At 38.3% G+C, this 17,708-nt stretch overlaps 2 protein-coding genes across 4 annotated transcripts in view; both read right to left on the bottom strand.

Annotated features, from left to right (window-relative positions):
• LOC109873150 (collagen alpha-1(XXIII) chain) overlaps nt 1-2,112 on the bottom strand; it is a 154,769-nt gene extending 152,657 nt beyond the window's left edge. Inside the window, exon 1 of the mRNA XM_020464716.2 lies at nt 1,589-2,112. Within this exon, the coding sequence (XP_020320305.1) occupies nt 1,589-1,879 (291 nt within the window). The 5' untranslated portion in view covers nt 1,880-2,112. The remainder of the gene's footprint in view (nt 1-1,588) is intronic.
• A 268-nt stretch (nt 2,113-2,380) lies between these two features.
• On the bottom strand, nt 2,381-12,148 carry clk4b (CDC-like kinase 4b). 3 transcript variants are annotated; one of them, XM_020465135.2, is made up of 13 exons: nt 10,995-12,146; nt 10,734-10,891; nt 9,612-9,840; nt 8,915-9,005; nt 8,514-8,580; nt 8,307-8,423; nt 6,992-7,158; nt 6,499-6,593; nt 6,078-6,207; nt 5,919-6,001; nt 3,657-3,736; nt 3,429-3,519; nt 2,381-3,110 (listed from the first exon to the last, which is right to left on the bottom strand). In XM_020465135.2, the coding sequence occupies exons 1-13, from the start codon at nt 11,073-11,075 to the stop codon at nt 2,961-2,963; spliced, it is 1,539 nt and encodes a 512-aa protein (XP_020320724.1). In that variant the 5' UTR covers nt 11,076-12,146; the 3' UTR covers nt 2,381-2,960. The 3 variants fall into 3 exon arrangements, with proteins under 3 accessions (XP_020320724.1, XP_031663486.1, XP_020320725.1); XM_020465136.2 differs by having other exon boundaries at nt 2,389-3,110; nt 12,022-12,148; XM_031807626.1 differs by lacking the exon at nt 8,915-9,005 and having other exon boundaries at nt 12,022-12,148.
• Between the last annotated feature and the right edge of the window lie 5,560 nt (nt 12,149-17,708).

The following is a 17,708-nucleotide window of genomic DNA, read 5'->3' as shown; positions in this document are numbered from 1 at the left end:
AGCATGATGTTTCCACCCCCATGCTTCACAGTAGGTATGGTGTTCTTTGGATGCAACTTAGCATTCTTTGTCCTCCAAACACGAGTTGAGTTTTTACCAAAAAGTTATATTTTGGTTTCATCTGACCATATGACATTCTCCCAATCTTCTTCTGGATCATCCAAATGCTCTCTAGCAAACTTCAGACGGGCCTGGACATGTACTGGCTTAAGCAGGGGGACATGTCTGGCACTGCAGGATTTGAGTCCCTGGCGGCGTAGTGTGTTACTGATGGTAGGCTTTGTTACTTTGGTCCCAGCTCTCTGCAGGTCATTCACTAGGTCCCCCTATGTGGTTCTGGGATTTTTCCTCACCGTTCTTGTTTTCATTTTGACCCCACGGGGTGAGATCTTGCGTGGAGCCCTAGATCGAGGGAGATTATCAGTGGTCTTGTATGTCTTCCATTTCCTAATAATTGCTCCCACAGTTGATTTCTTCAAACCAAGCTGCTTACCTATTGCAGATTCAGTCTTCCCAGCCTGGTGCAGGTCTACAATTTTGTTTCTGGTGTCCTTTGACAGCTCTTTGGTCTTGGCCATAGTGGAGTTTGGAGTGTGACTGTTTGAGGTTGTGGACAGGTGTCTTTTATACTGATAACAAGTTCAAACAGGTGCCGTTAATACAGGTAACGAGTGAAGGACAGAGGAGCCTCTTAAAGAAGTTACAGGTCTGTGAGAGCCAGAAATCTTGCTTGTTTGTAGGTGACCAAATACTTATTTTCCACCATAATTTGCAAATAAATAAATTAAAAATCCTAAAATTTGATTTTCTGGATTTTTTCTCTCATTTTGTCTGTCATAGTTGAAGTGTACCTATGATGAAAATTACAGGCCTCTCTCATGTTTTTAAGTGGGAGAACTTGCACAATTGGTGGCTGACTAAATACTTTTTTGCCCCACTGTAAGTAGTGGTAGAAATGTGGTAGAGTAGTGGTAGAAATGGGACAACCATTTTTGAATGGATCTCGAATTTGATGATCAGTCTGAATTAAGGCGTCAAATTAGTAGTTAGCCTAGAGATTAGTCTTGTTACATAAAGGGCTTTCAGAGCTAATCAGTCCATTTTTAATCATGATTAATCGAATTGTCTGAAAGCATTCAAAATACACTGAAAACATACAAATACATAATCTATACAGCTAAAAACAAAGCTATCTATACAATTAAAAAACAGTGTGATGTCACAACAAGTTGACTTTGAGGTTAAAGAAAGTGTGCTTCATCAATTTACCTGATTTTACTTACTGTTACTTTGGACAAAATCAATAAGTAAATATTCTTGTAAATGCTTTTTGTATAAAAAATCTTAAAATTACAGCTCAATTTTTGCAATTTCCGAATTGGCGTTTAATCGTGATTAATCAGTGCAAATCTTGCAATTAATTTGTTTGTTTTTTTAACAGCCCTAGTTACTTGATTATGGTGATCAGCTACCACAATGTTGATAAAAAAAACGGCAACCTTACTGTATTCGAAAATGTGAAAAATCATCCTTGCATTTGTATCAGTCTGATACGTTTAACTTTATAAAAATGTTAAGTCATCCTCACCTCTTGCACAATTTTTTCAATGATATCCTGGAGACCAGGTACTGTTCCATTCTCATCCTGCGCGGATGCATCGGGATGGATCAGGAACATTCTCTCCATCTCCAATGTATGCACTCTGTACTCCAGGTAAGATGTCTTGAAATTGACCAAAAAACAAAACGCCATAGAACACACCGACAGCATGATACAAAAGACAATTAACATCCCGACTAAACAATATGAAAAGTTTGATTTGAGGCAGTTGATAGATTCCTTGGCCTTCTTATTCGCTGACTTTGCGTGGGATCCCATCCTGACGTTGGCAGCCAAAAAACTACTAGAAATAAATTGTAAACACTTTTCCTGTGTGCAACATTTCCTGCTAGAAATAATCGATTTTTTAAAATGCCACTTTGTTACAGCATCAGCGGCATCACTAGAATGAACGTTTACATCTGAGTATAAGTGAATGGGGAGGAAAGCTGGACGCAACAGTAGCGTAGGCTGTGTAGTTGCGCTCACGCGCTCTCAGGTCGAATGATTTAGACCAGTAAGACAGAGACAGGGTGCCAAATACCATTCTTAGCACTCTCCGAAGTTCCTTCAATAAAAATAGCCTGCCTGAGAATTCACCTCTAGAATAATGGTGAATAAATGCATGAAAACCTGAATAATGAAACCAATTAAACTCTTATTCAAAACAAAGCAAAGTAATAACATTAATCGATTTGACATAATCCATTAAATGGTACTGTACTTTGAAAAAATATTGAAATATAAAATGAACCATTGATGGAAAATAATGGGGGTGGATTGAAATGTCACACTCAATGTTATTTATTCAAATGTTGTATCAACAAATACATTTTAAAACGTATCAAGGACAGTGCACTTGTCTATTTCAAATCCCATCTCTTGCATGTGTGGAACTGGAATCTAGTCATGGGATGTTGTATTGCCATCAACTGGATAAATATGACTACTACAAGTAGACCAATAGACTGCATTCTTATCACTGTCTTACTGACCATACATAGTGCCTTGAAAATTACCAGAAAATATGTCTAGCAATCAATCAACTTTAAAGAGCAATAATATTTTCCCGATGACAATATTCTATGTCAAATCAATTAATCTGAAGTAAAAAAAAAGGGGGTTAGTTCAATATGAAGGAACACAATTTTGAGAACATAGTAAACAAATTTATTCACAAATCAAAAGGGATCAAGAGGATTCACAAGTTAAATAAATTAAATCTGAAGGAAGCAGGCAGGTAAACTCAATCGGTATGTAAACAAGGGTAATAATCTCATAGATAGCGGACTGATGCAGTCTATAGAAGTCTCCCTTGGAGTAGAGAAATGTAGAGTAGTGAGTGCTGTGGTCTTCAGGGTCACTTTTTCCTCTCCTTCCTCATGGGGTGGAAGAATGGATGCCAGATGGCCTCTTCCAGGGTGAGCCTCCTGGACACGTCATACTCCATCATACTGTGGATCAGGTCAAATAGCTGCTCGTGGTCTGAGCTCCTGGAGGACATGTATTGCTAAGGGGACAAGAAAAACGGTACATATTAGAAACAGCATCTAGTTGTTGTACAGTATTTCATGTGTGCAGATCAATTGAGGTTGTACCAGCGATTGTATTGTGGAATTTCTGATTCACAAAAAGGTGCTTGCTAGTTGCTACTGAATTGATTGATTTTTATAAACTAGTAAAAACATATATTTTTTTTAAAGAACACAGTACATACATTTTATTAAACGTGACAGGGACAGTACAATTAAGTCAGTGACTTACTTCCATTGTGGACCCTAATGTGCATGGTGCTTATCATACAGGTAACTGTAAGTTTGAGTTTTACCTTGAGTGGTTTGCAGTGCTTCCTCACATATCTCCCTGAGGAACTGTGTTCATCCCAGTCCAGCCGGTCATGATGCACATACCGCCGCTTCCTGGGGGACAATTTAAAAACATACATTTACACACTCTTAATTGACAACAACCATTTGTCAATGATTATGTAAATCTGCATCTTGAAATTGAGACTCAGGGTTATCAACCAAAAATCATTAACAAACACTAAACATACTTCGTTTTCTGTAGTAGGTGGACAGGTATGGGCCCCAGAACCCTCTCCATCATGGCCAGGTGTTCTTTGCTGTCATGCGTCTGAAATTTCACAAAGTTAAAGTCCCCCCCAAAATTGAGCCTGGTTCCAGATCTGTTTGTGCTTTTGCCTACTCCATTGTCATGCCAAAACATGGCATGACAATTCCAGGAGATGGTAAGAGTAGAAATAAGGTTGTTACGGTGACTGTGTTACCGCTACAGCAGCAGTCAAAAGTCATGACTGCAGTCAAATTCTATGTGACCGCTGAGTCAAGGTAACGAGGCTTCTCCAAAACTGCGCTATGCCGCCGCTGATGGTAATTAGTAGCTTACCAAACTTGCTAATGGCCTGGTACTCAGCGCTCTATTGTCCCTCTAATCACGCTGACGTCAATGCAAATGTAATCAAAAATCTAATCAAACCCTTCATGAGAGCCCTGGCATTCACAGTTTGAGTGAATTAGGGTTGCCCGTGGCGCAGCCAGAGCCAGCTCCTCATAGCTGGCTGATGCATGGAATTAAATAAGTTTTCCTATAATAAGCCCAAGTTGCGCAACATTTCTATAGGCTATGTAATTGTGAGAAAAGCTGATGGCCTCCATTAAAAAGTGGATCCATCAGCTCTCCATAGGCTAGGCCTACATTATTTATTTCTCTACCTTCCTAATATTCAGCACATTGCTTTGCTTTACAACTGGAGTAGCCTACCCGGCTGGCATGAAAATGAACTGCGGGAAAAGCGTCCTCCATTTAATATTTAAGTGCATACGGATGACATGTCTTCCCCCCCCCCCCCCCCCGACAGGTGCGTGATATTCGCACATTTTCAATTCAAACTAATTTCACACATTATTTAGTACATGTAAAGACAACATTTGATTCAGAATAGTCTGAGGGGTGAGAATATTATCACCTTTGAATGATGCACTAGGCAAGAAGCGGCGCATACATTTATTGCACCTTTTTGAAAGCAGTCGCAGGCATCACCTAGTTCATAGGTCTAAATGTTTTGATAAGGTTTGTATCACAACTGAAGTGGCCGAATAACTAAACGTAGCCTGTAGACCCCTGGAACAGAGTGGTTCTTATGAGCAATCGCATGTGAAAACAGTTTTGACTAGTCACTATTTAAAAAGAGGATCCTCGCTTTCCTCGTGCTGCAGTATTTTTTGCTCAATTCTTAAAATTAAGCACATGAATCTGCTTTACAACTGGTGTAGCCTACCAGGCTTATACTTTTTGAATTTGTTTTATAACCGCACATAACCTACATTCGCTATTCCGAGTGCAGGCTAAGGATGACATGTTAAATTTTTTGGTGGGCCATTCTAAATCCAAAAATACTTCCACACATTAGTAGACTATATGTAAAAGACCGGATTAAATTGAGGATAGTCTGATGGGTGACAATATTATCAAGTGCTCGTCAAATTTCGAATAAGAAATTTGAGAGATCGCGTGTGACTATTACTGTAGGTCCCGCCTTAGGCCAATCGGTAATTTTGTAAATGAAGGATCTCTATGGCAAGATACATCATTCACACGAGTTTCGTCAAAATCGGGCCAGTGCTGTCAGATATCGCATGTGACTAACGTACGAACGGAGACTGATCCACAGTCCCCTCCCCGAGTTCATGGGGGAGAATTCACTTTGTTAAGTGCTCAACACAGAACAGCCGCATGTGCACACACCCCCGGAAATCATTTGGGAAAAATATACATTTATATTTTATTAAGCTGTGTTCAATTATATTCTTCTTACTATAAAATAATGCCAGAAGAATTAAGCAAATATTGTGCAAATATTGTCTGCTATATAAACTAATATGGCATAGCCAGATCAGGGCCTAATATAAGGACGACTCAGAATATGCCATTCTACTCTTCTGAAATAGGCTACATTTTCATCAAACCATAATGTTTCTTTAGACCTGCCCAAAATAAATAATGGATTCATTTTGTTGGTGTAGGCTGTATTAAGTGGTATTTATTAGTCTCCACATCAGTAGCTTGTAGGTTGTGTGTGGAAGCCCGGAGATGCTAAACATGTTTATGTTAATTCATGGTAATTTACCATCTGACTGGCAGTTATTTGCATGACAGTCACCAGCTGACAATTTCATGACCACCACAGCCCTAAGCAGAAAGACTGGCACCCAGGCTACAAAAATGGCAGGAAGGCAATTGTATCAATAAAAATATTTTTGCTGAAAGAAACTCCCACCACTGCTCCTGTACCTACCTGGAACAGTGTTAACCCAAGATAGTACTCTAGGAGAATGCAGCCCAGACTCCACACATCACATGACTGATTCCACCCCAGCTCTGTGAAAACAAACATTACAACAATTTAGACTTGCATTCCTCACTTTCGCCAACACATTGGTTTCTCGCCACTTACCAAGGATGACCTCCGGTGCTCTGTAATGGCGGGTGGAGACCACAGAGGTGTGGTGCTCATGGTCAAAGGTGGCGTTACCAAAATCCACCACTTTCACATCTAGGTTTTTCAAAGTTCTCTCATCCCGTTTCTGCATTTGAAAACACAAGACATTTATTACACGCTGTCTGCTGCAGCGGTCCATACTGACTGGAGGGGACTGGGTAGTGGTGTGCCAATCTGGACCTACTGACTGAAGGGACTGGGTAGGGGGGTGCTGATCTGGCCATACTAGTATTTATAAATTGTTAAACCATTGACAGTTGGATTGGATGATACGCATGACTGGAAAAACTGAAGTGTTTTAAAATGCTTAAATAAAGGTTGTCAATATCTAAATAGTCTATGTGTGCTCTCAACTTGCAATGGTCAGTCAACTTACCATTTTGGCATTGTATTCCATGTCATAGTCAGAATTGACAAAGAGAATGTTCTCTGGCTTCAGGTCAGTGTGGGTCAGTTTATTTCGATGGAGAACTATGAAATAAAAATGAGTGCAGGTGTTAAGATACCTTCCTTTGTTCCTAAATTCCAATTTACATAAATAAAACTATCCACCATCTGATGGTATAGAGCACACTGTGCAAGTTAATGATTTGAAATGAAGATAATTAGTATTAGGTTATTCAAATTCCAACTCAATATACAGAAATAGAACTTCCCATTTCCATGTTGCTTTTTCTAAAAACATCAAGCTGTATATTGTCTATATTTACATTTAACCAGAAAAGTCCCATTGAGACAGGGAGTCTCTTTTACAAGGGAGACCTGGCCAAGTAGGCAGCAGCAGTCATCACAACAAGAGACGATTCGGCCTCCAGGGAAAAAAAGGTACACTCGTCCTGAACAGAGTTTTGCACCAGAGTTTTACTCACAGGACACAGCTCTGAAGATCTGGTAGGCCATGTGTCTGATCTGGTCCACAGTGAAAGGCATGAAGCCGTTCTCCTTCAGAAAGTCAAAAGTGCTGAGACCCAGAAGCTCAAACACAATGCAGATGTGGCCATGGTAATCGAACCAGTCCAGCATACGCACACAGCCACTGTATGAGGGCAATAAGAAAACACATTAACACAAATATGCCCTCTTTTTTTGGGACACTGAGCAAAGTTTTGGTCTTGTGAGTGGAAACTTGAACATTGTGAGATTTTTGTGCAACTTTCGGCACACGTTTACAAGGGGCAAAGGAGAAGCTGTTCGTACATCAGAACAGAGTATCTACAACAAGAACAGATAACTAGACAATACCCTTACAGTTTTAGACAGTGGCCAATTTGAGCATAATGTAGGCCTATCAACAAAACCAATGGAGCAAATCCCATAACATTTTCACATGGAAATAGCTTTTGATTTCTATGATATAGCCTACAGTAGCCTATATGTGCTGTTCAATGTAGGCCTACATTGCATGAGATTTTTTAAAACGTTTTTACATGAAGGGCTTGACATTAATTCATGATTTTTTACTTGGTCTGTAACATCATGGGCCAAATAGGTGACTACATTGCATTGTGTTGTATGATGCAAAAAAAAATGTAAACACTACTAAATATAATTAATTACCATACAATGAATTAGACAATGTAGGCTATCCCTCTGCCCGTTGGCTTATTTGCATATTAGAGGCCCGTCAAAAAACAAAACGTCCCCTTTAATTAAGACGTAAGCTTTTGTTTTTTACCAGACTGGCTTTTCAAAGACAGCTTGAATTGTAGCCTACATATTGCACTCTTGTAGGAAGCAGTAATTCCCCATTGCGGACCTATACTTAATTATAACTGGGCTAATAACTAGCAAAGAATATCAACAAATGTGCACACGCATGGCTATGTGCTCTGATCTGAATGAAAGACCACTCGACAGCTACCCCTCTGCCTACAACTAAATTACAAACTCAATCTTGCAAAGTTAGATTTGGTTTGGTTTGTTGCATTGAAAAAAGGGGCTGATATGTTGTTTCAATCACAAAAAAAACAATCTATATAGTGCAAACTAATACGGCGAACTCAGTGAAGTTCAATCTCTTCCGTCGCCTGGCAGTCCTGGAGGAAGTGCGCAGCCACACGCAGCTTAGAGGGAACATTGATTACCACCTGTTCGTATATCACCTCCAATCAGCTAAGAATTTGGTCAGAGGTATATAAGAATGTTGTAGGCTAAAATGTGTGTCCCTTAGTCCCGGTTGCTCACAAGGTTCTCTCATCATCCAGGGAGTTCATCTGTTCCAGCACCTCTATCTCAGACATAGCAGCCTCCCGGTAACGATCAATGTTCTTAATGATCTTCAGTGCCACCCTCGTGTCATCACTACAAAAGCAGAGGTTGACAGAGAGAAGATAATGCCATGAGTGTAAACCCATTTGGTTGGCTTGAACAAGAAATAAAGATGTTACTTACTTTGGGTTGTCGATACATTCCACCACTTTCCCGAAAGCCCCTTCTCCTAAAGTGGATACAATCTCATCTAAAGGGGCAAAGGAGAAGCTGTTAATACATCAGAACAGAGTATCTACAACAAGAACAGATAACTAGACTAGCAGCTGTCTACACCACAGCTACTCACTCTGGCTACATAGCATGTGTCACTTCACTCCTATTACTAGGAAACTACTACAATAATAGTTCTCTAGCCTTACTGCTAATAGACGGATAGAGAGAAAAAAAACTTCCAAATCTCAAAGCTTTACAATATTTCTTAAAATATTCCAATGCCCCGAAGCTATACCCTACCTACACTGACATAATTCAAACATACATCAGACAAAAGGGTTACAGAAAGAAAGGTTGGTGTTCTATACATCTTGCTTTTAGTACGAGTCCATTGTGATAGATCAGGTGACCCTCCTCATCATCCTCAAAACTTCTGGATCTCTTCCTGCGGTGACTCCTCTGGAGAGAGGGGGGGGTTCATGGCCAACAGCATCACCACCATGATCATCATAAACCCGCCAGAACCAGGCCAGAATGCGCCAATCATTCATTCAGCGGGAGGAAGTTGATGAGGGGGAGGATATTCGGCCCATTCAGAAACCCAGGCCAGGCCACGGCAGCAGCAATTTCAAATGCATCCCCGAGAAACGCACAGGTGCCACCATAATGTGTGTTACAGAAGAAAAACATGGCAACATATTTTCAGACATGACTCACAATAGAAGTTCTTTCAATAAATGATAAGAGTAGTTATACAACAGAAGTGCAGCGGAACATCATCCACGGTTCAATGGCTGAGTTTTATGGAAGCATCTAATATTTGCGCCAAAATAAATATCTTAATCCAAACTTTCATTCCAATCACTTAAGATTGAAATGATTGTTTAACATTATTTTTAATAATAAAGCAGAGCACTGTTTTGGAATACCAGACCAATTAGTAATAATTATGCAAGTTCAAATAACCCCAATAACAAAATTATCAACCATAGATGATTACTGTTCTACTATGCGATCACCCAATTCCACAGACAGAAAGAGTTAAACAGGTGGAGAGTATCATACCGAGTCTGAGCGCCCCTGGCTGTGACGGCGGGAGCGGTGTCGTGTGCGACAGCTCTGGTGGCTACGGCCACTGCGTGCGGAAGATTTGCTGTAGTGGTGCCAGTCTCTGTTCCTCCGCTCCTTACACGTCTCACCCATGGCCCCATCCCTCTCCTTGTCCCCATGGCTCTCTCGCTCCACACTGGGCTCCTGGGCTCTGCGCTCCAGCTTCTTAGAGTCAAGGTGACACCTGTAGTCAAGGTAGACTACAGTTAAAACAACCTCAACCTAGAAACTACAAGTTCATATTCATTATCAAGTGGGAGACATTGCTTAATCACAGCAATCTTTTGATGGTTTGTATGATGGGATACAACGGCGATCATACAAATGCACTGCAAGTGAAATTCTGACTGATCACCTTCATTGGCTCGACAAACGGCCACTTGCTAAAGATGAGAATAAGGGACGAATACAGAATACAACAGGGTTGTTGATAAGGTAATCTCAGGCGTGAGGTATTATTCATCAGCCCTTGCAGCAGGGGTGTTATGTCTTGGCCGGTCAGGCGCCGGTAGGCAGCATCAGCCAAGTATCTAAAGACCTTCTTCCCCTCTCCGCCGACACCTATATTATAGATCGGACTGCACAGTCATGCCTTTCCAACCTCTCACACACACATTCCACATACATGCCTGGAATGGACAATGTTATAGTAGTAAATCCCACCTCTCAGCAAGAACACCAAGGATTTATTGGTCAATACTGTGTTTATGATTGCTGTGGAACCTGCAAACTTGTACTTGCATACTTGTTCAATGCAATCGTAAATAGACAAAAGTATATATACATTTTTAGGCCTATATAAATTGTAAATAGAACAAAATGTCAGTTAATGTCCAGAAATACTATCCCTGTGATTGATTGTTTAACTGTTTACAATTAATAGTCAATGGTGTTTACATTTGAATTCCCCTTGCCATAATAAACATGTTATATGTTCTGATAGAGGTTTTATGACAGCATCTTCAAGAATGTTGGCTGAACATTTTCAACAATGCTGACCCTAAATACAATCAATGACATTCATTATTCATCTTAACTTGAATAGTTGATGGCACATGAGCTGAGTGCCTTATTTACCTTTCGTATGTTTTGTCGTGGTGGTACCGCCTCTGTCTCTTTTCCCGGTCACTGCTATGGGAACTTCGCCTCTGCCGTTTGCGAATGTCCTGCTTCTCCTCATAGCTATACTCCTCAACCCAGCCATCAGGGTGTCGCATGCGCTTGGAACGCCGCATCTGCCAAACAAGGAAAGGCAGTGAGTCTATGCAATAAAAATTAAGACTTCTTAGAAAGCCTATCCTCATGCATTCCTGTACATCTTGGTTGTAAAATCCATACCAGCTGCAATGAAAGGAACGCGCTGCCCCTGGCATGGCTCTGGTGAAAAGCTAGCCTGACTGTCTGCTTGTCACGTCTCATATCGTGTCAGATGTGACTGGACTGTGGACATACTTCATTTCCGACTTCAGAACAAAATGTATTAATACAGCTGAAGTAGGCTATCCCATGATTGGCTGGACAGATGCTAGCTAAACGCTAGCTGGTATGTGTTATGCTGTTTAAATCGCTTAACATCTACACATAAAAAGTTAGCTGTGACATATCAGTAACGTAACTCGTTAACAATTGTGGCAAGGTAGCCTAGTGGTTAGAGCGTTGGACTAGTAACCGGAAAGTTACTAGTTCAAATCCCCGAGCTGACAAGGTACAAATCTGTCGTTCTGCCCCTGAACAGCCAGTTAACCCACTGTTCCTAGGCCGTCATTGAAAATAAGAATTTGTTCTTAAATGACTAACTTAGTTAAATAAAGGTAAAATTAATAAAATAAAAAACACTTTTGGTTCCTACAACAGAATCATAAAGCCCGCCTATTTCCACAATGTAACTTATTCTTAAACCTAAACCCACCGCTAAATGTATACCCAAGCCTAACATTAAATTAAGACAAACCTAAATTGTGGTTGTCATTCATTTTTACGTGGCTGTGGTAACTAAGTTAGTGGAAACCACTTCCTTGTGTTATGTTAGCTAACTAACGCTAGCTAAGTGTTAACTAGCTATGTCAACAAACCAACAAATCACTACTGCGTTAACGTTAGCACACAACAAGTAGCTAACTAACGTTAGACAACTGTTTATCGTTAAGTTTCGATATGCTAATATCAGAGTTATCTTCAGGCAAGCTGAAAATAACACGAAATAAGCTAACATGCTGCAACTTCGACAGTTCTCGGAGCGAAGAGCATTGGCTAACGTTGATTGCTCGGTAGCTAACATTAGCTTTAACGTCAAGATGGTTTATTGCGCTTTTAAGTTTAATGTAATGAGCTTATATTTCGCTGTTAAACATAAAGATACCCTCACCTCAAACAACTGGTAGTCAAGTTCTGTAATAAGACCCTGTACTTTCCAGCCAAGCTAAGGGAACGATATTTCAAGTACGGTTACAAATTATGTCACGACCACTGACTGATAAGTACTCAAAATACTCAACAAAAATGGCGACCGTGTGGTTTGGAACAAAGCCCTCTGACGTCAGCGGGATGATGGGAAATGTAGTTCATAACGCTCACTCAACGCAGGTTTACTTAATTTCCACGTTGCCAAAATTTTTGACACTGACATATCCTTATTTCCAGAGTAAATATAAAACCAGTCTCTCACCTCAACTTAAAGGATAAATACAATATTGTATCCAGTTAACCCTGACCGGACAACGTATAAAAGGTTACATGCATTGCCCTCTCTCAAAATGAGTAGGCCTGAGGAATTTGAAAGAATCAAAAGATGTGTCCTTCCATAAGGAACACTCAGAAAATGTTGTTGGGGTGTATACAATGGTAACATGAAAAACATTGAAGCAAAAAGGCATGAGAACCTTTGGTATTGCCTAACAGTAGATCCTCCAATGAGGAGTTATGTCATGAGAGAAAAAAGAAGTATTTTCCAGATGGTCATTCAGTGTTGACACAAATATATTGACCTGACTAACCCAGCTGATGCCATAAATAGTTTTTGTACACTGGGGGGTAATAATTTGCTGGCAGGGTTTCATGTTTATGACCATCCCTTCAGCTATTATTAGCCCCTCTATTTTATGAATATCGTTGCAGCTTTGCTTACAGGTTTGTTTTTCAACGCAGCTGGTTCAAGTGTAAGCAGAGATGTACAGTCAGGTCTATAATTATTGGTACCTTTGCTAAAAGATGAGAAAAAAATACTGTATAAAATAAATGCAAAAATGTTTTATGACATTGTTGAATACATTGGGAGGGATCTTGACCATTCCTTCATTCAGAATCTTTCCAGATACTTGATATCCTTCGTTTACTTCTTATGGACTGCCCTCTTTAATTGAAACCACAGGTTTTCAATGGACTTCAAGTCGAGACTGAGATGGCCATTGCAAAATGTTGATTTTGTGGTCTATTAACAATTTATTTGTGGATTTTGATAAAAACCCTCTAGAGTGTATGCTGGGGAAGGGAGTTGGTTTAATATGGTCATACCAAAGATCCTTAGCTATCTGATTTACAATTTTAAGACCACTTAAAAAGGTATCATATTTTTGGGGGGATGAAACATTGAATTTGGTATTACTGCTATTAGCCAGTAGAAACACATTGAGTAACAAATTCACTACATGGAACAACATACAGTCTAAAAAACTATCAAAAGGGAGTTTGTTCTGAAATGTCCGTCCTATATCTGAGAGATTATTATATGTTGTTTTTACATTCATTTATCCCCTTATTTTTAGGCACTAATACATTGCCGTCGGAAAGTATTCAGACCCCTTGACTTTTTCAAATTTTGTTACATTAAAGCCTTATTCTAAAATAGATTTTTTTTAAATGATTATCCTTAGCAACCAACCAACATATCCCATAATGACAAAGTGAAAACACAGGTTTCGAAATTTTAGCAAATGTATAAATATATATATTTTTTAACTTATTTACATACAGTACCAGTCAAAGGTTTGGACACACCTACCCATTAAAGGGTTTTTCTTTATTTCTACTATTTTCTACATTGTACAATACTAAAGACATCAAAAACTAGGAAATAACATATATTGAATCATGTCGTAACCAAATGTGTTGAACAAATCAAATGTATTTTATCTTTGAGATTCTTCAAAGTAACCACTTTGCCTTGAAGACATCTTTGCACACTCTTGTAATTCTCTCAACCAGAATCACCTGGAATGCTTTTCCGAAAGGAGTTCCCACATATGCTGAGCACTTGTTGGCTGCTTTTCCATCACTCTGCGGTCCAACTCATCCCAAACCATCTCAAATGGGGTTGAGGTCGGGTGATTGTGAAGGCCAGGTCATCTGATGCAGCACTCCATCACTCTCTTTCTTGGTCAAATAGCCCTTACACAGCCTGGAGGTGTGTTGAGTCATTGTCCTGTTGAAAAACAAATTATAGTCCCAATAAGCGCAAACCAGATGGGATGGCGTATCGCTGCAGAATGCTGTGGTAGCCATGCTAGTTAATGCTAGTGTGCATTGAATTATAAATAAATCACAGACAGTGTCACCAGCAAAGCACCCCTACACCTCTTCCTCCATGCGTCACAGTGGGAACAGCACTTGCAGAGATTCTCCGTTCACCTACTCTGCGTCTCACAAAGACACAGCGGTTGGAATCAAAAATCTGAAATTGGACTCATCAGACCAAAGAACAGAATTCCACCAGTCTAATATTCATTGCTCGTGTTTCTTGGTTTCTTTCTTATTATTGGTGTCATGTAGTAGTGGTTTCTTTTTATTATTGGTGTCATGTAGTAGTGGTTTCTTTTTTATTATTGGTGTCATGTAGTAGTGGTTTCTTTCTTATTATTGGTGTCATGTAGTAGTGGTTTCTTTCTTATTATTGGTGTCATGTAGTAGTGGTTTCTTTTTTATTATTGGTGTCATGTAGTAGTGGTTTCTTTCTTATTATTGGTGTCATGTAGTAGTGGTTTCTTTCTTATTATTGGTGTCATGTAGTAGTGGTTTCTTTCTTATTATTGGTGTCATGTAGTAGTGGTTTCTTTTTATTATTGGTGTCATGTAGTAGTGGTTTCTTTTTTATTATTGGTGTCATGTAGTAGTGGTTTCTTTTTTATTATTGGTGTCATGTAGTAGTGGTTTCTTTCTTATTATTGGTGTCATGTAGTAGTGGTTTCTTTCTTATTATTGGTGTCATGTAGTAGTGGTTTCTTTCTTATTATTGGTGTCATGTAGTAGTGGTTTCTTTCTTATTATTGGTGTCATGTAGTAGTGGTTTCTTTCTTATTATTGGTGTCATGTAGTAGTGGTTTCTTTTTATTATTGGTGTCATGTAGTAGTGGTTTCTTTCTTATTATTGGTGTCATGTAGTAGTGGTTTCTTTCTTATTATTGGTGTCATGTAGTAGTGGTTTCTTTCTTATTATTGGTGTCATGTAGTAGTGGTTTCTTTTTTATTATTGGTGTCATGTAGTAGTGGTTTCTTTCTTATTATTGGTGTCATGTAGTAGTGGTTTCTTTCTTATTATTGGTGTCATGTAGTAGTGGTTTCTTTCTTATTATTGGTGTCATGTAGTAGTGGTTTCTTTTTTATTATTGGTGTCATGTAGTAGTGGTTTCTTTCTTATTATTGGTGTCATGTAGTAGTGGTTTCTTTCTTATTATTGGTGTCATGTAGTAGTGGTTTCTTTTTTATTATTGGTGTCATGTAGTAGTGGTTTCTTTTTATTATTGGTGTCATGTAGTAGTGGTTTCTTTTTTATTATTGGTGTCATGTAGTAGTGGTTTCTTTCTTATTATTGGTGTCATGTAGTAGTGGTTTCTTTCTTATTATTGGTGTCATGTAGTAGTGGTTTCTTTTTTATTATTGGTGTCATGTAGTAGTGGTTTCTTTTTTATTATTGGTGTCATGTAGTAGTGGTTTCTTTCTTATTATTGGTGTCATGTAGTAGTGGTTTCTTTCTTATTATTGGTGTCATGTAGTAGTGGTTTCTTTCTTATTATTGGTGTCATGTAGTAGTGGTTTCTTTTTATTATTGGTGTCATGTAGTAGTGGTTTCTTTCTTATTATTGGTGTCATGTAGTAGTGGTTTCTTTCTTATTATTGGTGTCATGTAGTAGTGGTTTCTTTCTTATTATTGGTGTCATGTAGTAGTGGTTTCTTTTTTATTATTGGTGTCATGTAGTAGTGGTTTCTTTCTTATTATTGGTGTCATGTAGTAGTGGTTTCTTTCTTATTATTGGTGTCATGTAGTAGTGGTTTCTTTCTTATTATTGGTGTCATGTAGTAGTGGTTTCTTTCTTATTATTGGTGTCATGTAGTAGTGGTTTTCTTTTTTATTATTGGTGTCATGTAGTAGTGGTTTCTTTTTTATTATTGGTGTCATGTAGTAGTGGTTTCTTTCTTATTATTGGTGTCATGTAGTAGTGGTTTCTTTCTTATTATTGGTGTCATGTAGTAGTGGTTTCTTTCTTATTATTGGTGTCATGTAGTAGTGGTTTCTTTTTATTATTGGTGTCATGTAGTAGTGGTTTCTTTCTTATTATTGGTGTCATGTAGTAGTGGTTTCTTTTTTATTATTGGTGTCATGTAGTAGTGGTTTCTTTCTTATTATTGGTGTCATGTAGTAGTGGTTTCTTTTTTATTATTGGTGTCATGTAGTAGTGGTTTCTTTTTATTATTGGTGTCATGTAGTAGTGGTTTCTTTTTTATTATTGGTGTCATGTAGTAGTGGGTTTCTTTTTTATTATTGGTGTCATGTAGTAGTGGTTTCTTTCTTATTATTGGTGTCATGTAGTAGTGGTTTCTTTCTTATTATTGGTGTCATGTAGTAGTGGTTTCTTTTTTATTATTGGTGTCATGTAGTAGTGGTTTCTTTCTTATTATTGGTGTCATGTAGTAGTGGTTTCTTTTTTATTATTGGTGTCATGTAGTAGTGGTTTCTTTCTTATTATTGGTGTCATGTAGTAGTGGTTTCTTTTTATTATTGGGTGTCATGTAGTAGTGGTTTCTTTCTTATTATTGGTGTCATGTAGTAGTGGTTTCTTTCTTATTATTGGTGTCATGTAGTAGTGGTTTCTTTTTTATTATTGGTGTCATGTAGTAGTGGTTTCTTTTTTTATTATTGGTGTCATGTAGTAGTGGTTTTCTTTCTTATTATTGGTGTCATGTAGTAGTGGTTTCTTTGTGTCATGTAGTAGTGGTTTTTTCGTTTTTATTATTGGTGTCATGTAGTAGTGGTTCTTTCTTATTATTGGTGTCATGTAGTAGTGGTTTCTTTTTATTATTGGTGTCATGTAGTAGTGGTTTCTTTCTTATTATTGGTGTCATGTAGTAGTGGTTTCTTTTTTATTATTGGTGTCATGTAGTAGTGGTTTCTTTCTTATTATTGGTGTCATGTAGTAGTGGTTTCTTTTTTATTATTGGTGTCATGTAGTAGTGGTTTCTTTTTTATTATTGGTGTCATGTAGTAGTGGTTTCTTTCTTATTATTGGTGTCATGTAGTAGTGGTTTCTTTTTATTATTGGTGCATGTAGTAGTGGTTTCTTTCTTATTATTGGTGTCATGTAGTAGTGTTTCTTTCTTATTATTGGTGTCATGTAGTAGTGGTTTCTTCTTTATTATTGGTGTCATGTAGTAGTGGTTTCTTTCTTATTATTGGTGTCATGTAGTAGTGGTTTCTTTCTTATTATTGGTGTCATGTAGTAGTGGTTTCTTTCTTATTATTTGGTGTCATGTAGTAGTGGTTTCTTTCTTATTATTGGTGTCATGTAGTAGTGGTTTTCTTTCTTATTATTGGTGTCATGTAGTAGTGTTTCTTTCTTATTATTGGTGTCATGTAGTAGTGGTTTCTTTTTTTATTATTGGTGTCATGTAGTAGTGGTTTCTTTCTTTATTATTGGGTCATGTAGTAGTGGTTTCTTTCTTATTATTGGTGTCATGTAGTAGTGGTTTCTTTCTTATTATTGGTGTCCATGTAGTAGTGGTTTCTTTCTTATTATTGGTGTCATGTAGTAGTGGTTTCTTTCTTATTTGGTGTCATGTAGTAGT

This window comes from Oncorhynchus kisutch, linkage group LG28 (assembly GCF_002021735.2).
Source record: "Oncorhynchus kisutch isolate 150728-3 linkage group LG28, Okis_V2, whole genome shotgun sequence".
NCBI lineage: Eukaryota > Metazoa > Chordata > Actinopteri > Salmoniformes > Salmonidae > Oncorhynchus > Oncorhynchus kisutch.
The sequence above is the reverse complement of the archived record's forward strand: the minus strand, read 5'-3'. Positions and strand labels throughout refer to the sequence as shown.

What these genes read in the sequence shown, in the direction of transcription:
- clk4b (XM_020465135.2), bottom strand. Translation starts at nt 11,075, where the DNA reads ATGAGACGTGACAAGCAGACAGTCAGGCTAGCTTTTCACCAGAGCCAT. An exon ending in GATCTTCAGAGCTGTGTCCT is followed by an intron (nt 6,594 to 6,991) that starts GTGAGTAAAACT and finishes TTTATTTCATAG; the next exon opens with TTCTCCATCGAAATAAACTG. An exon ending in TGGAATACAATGCCAAAATG is followed by an intron (nt 6,208 to 6,498) that starts GTAAGTTGACTG and finishes TTTCAAATGCAG; the next exon opens with AAACGGGATGAGAGAACTTT.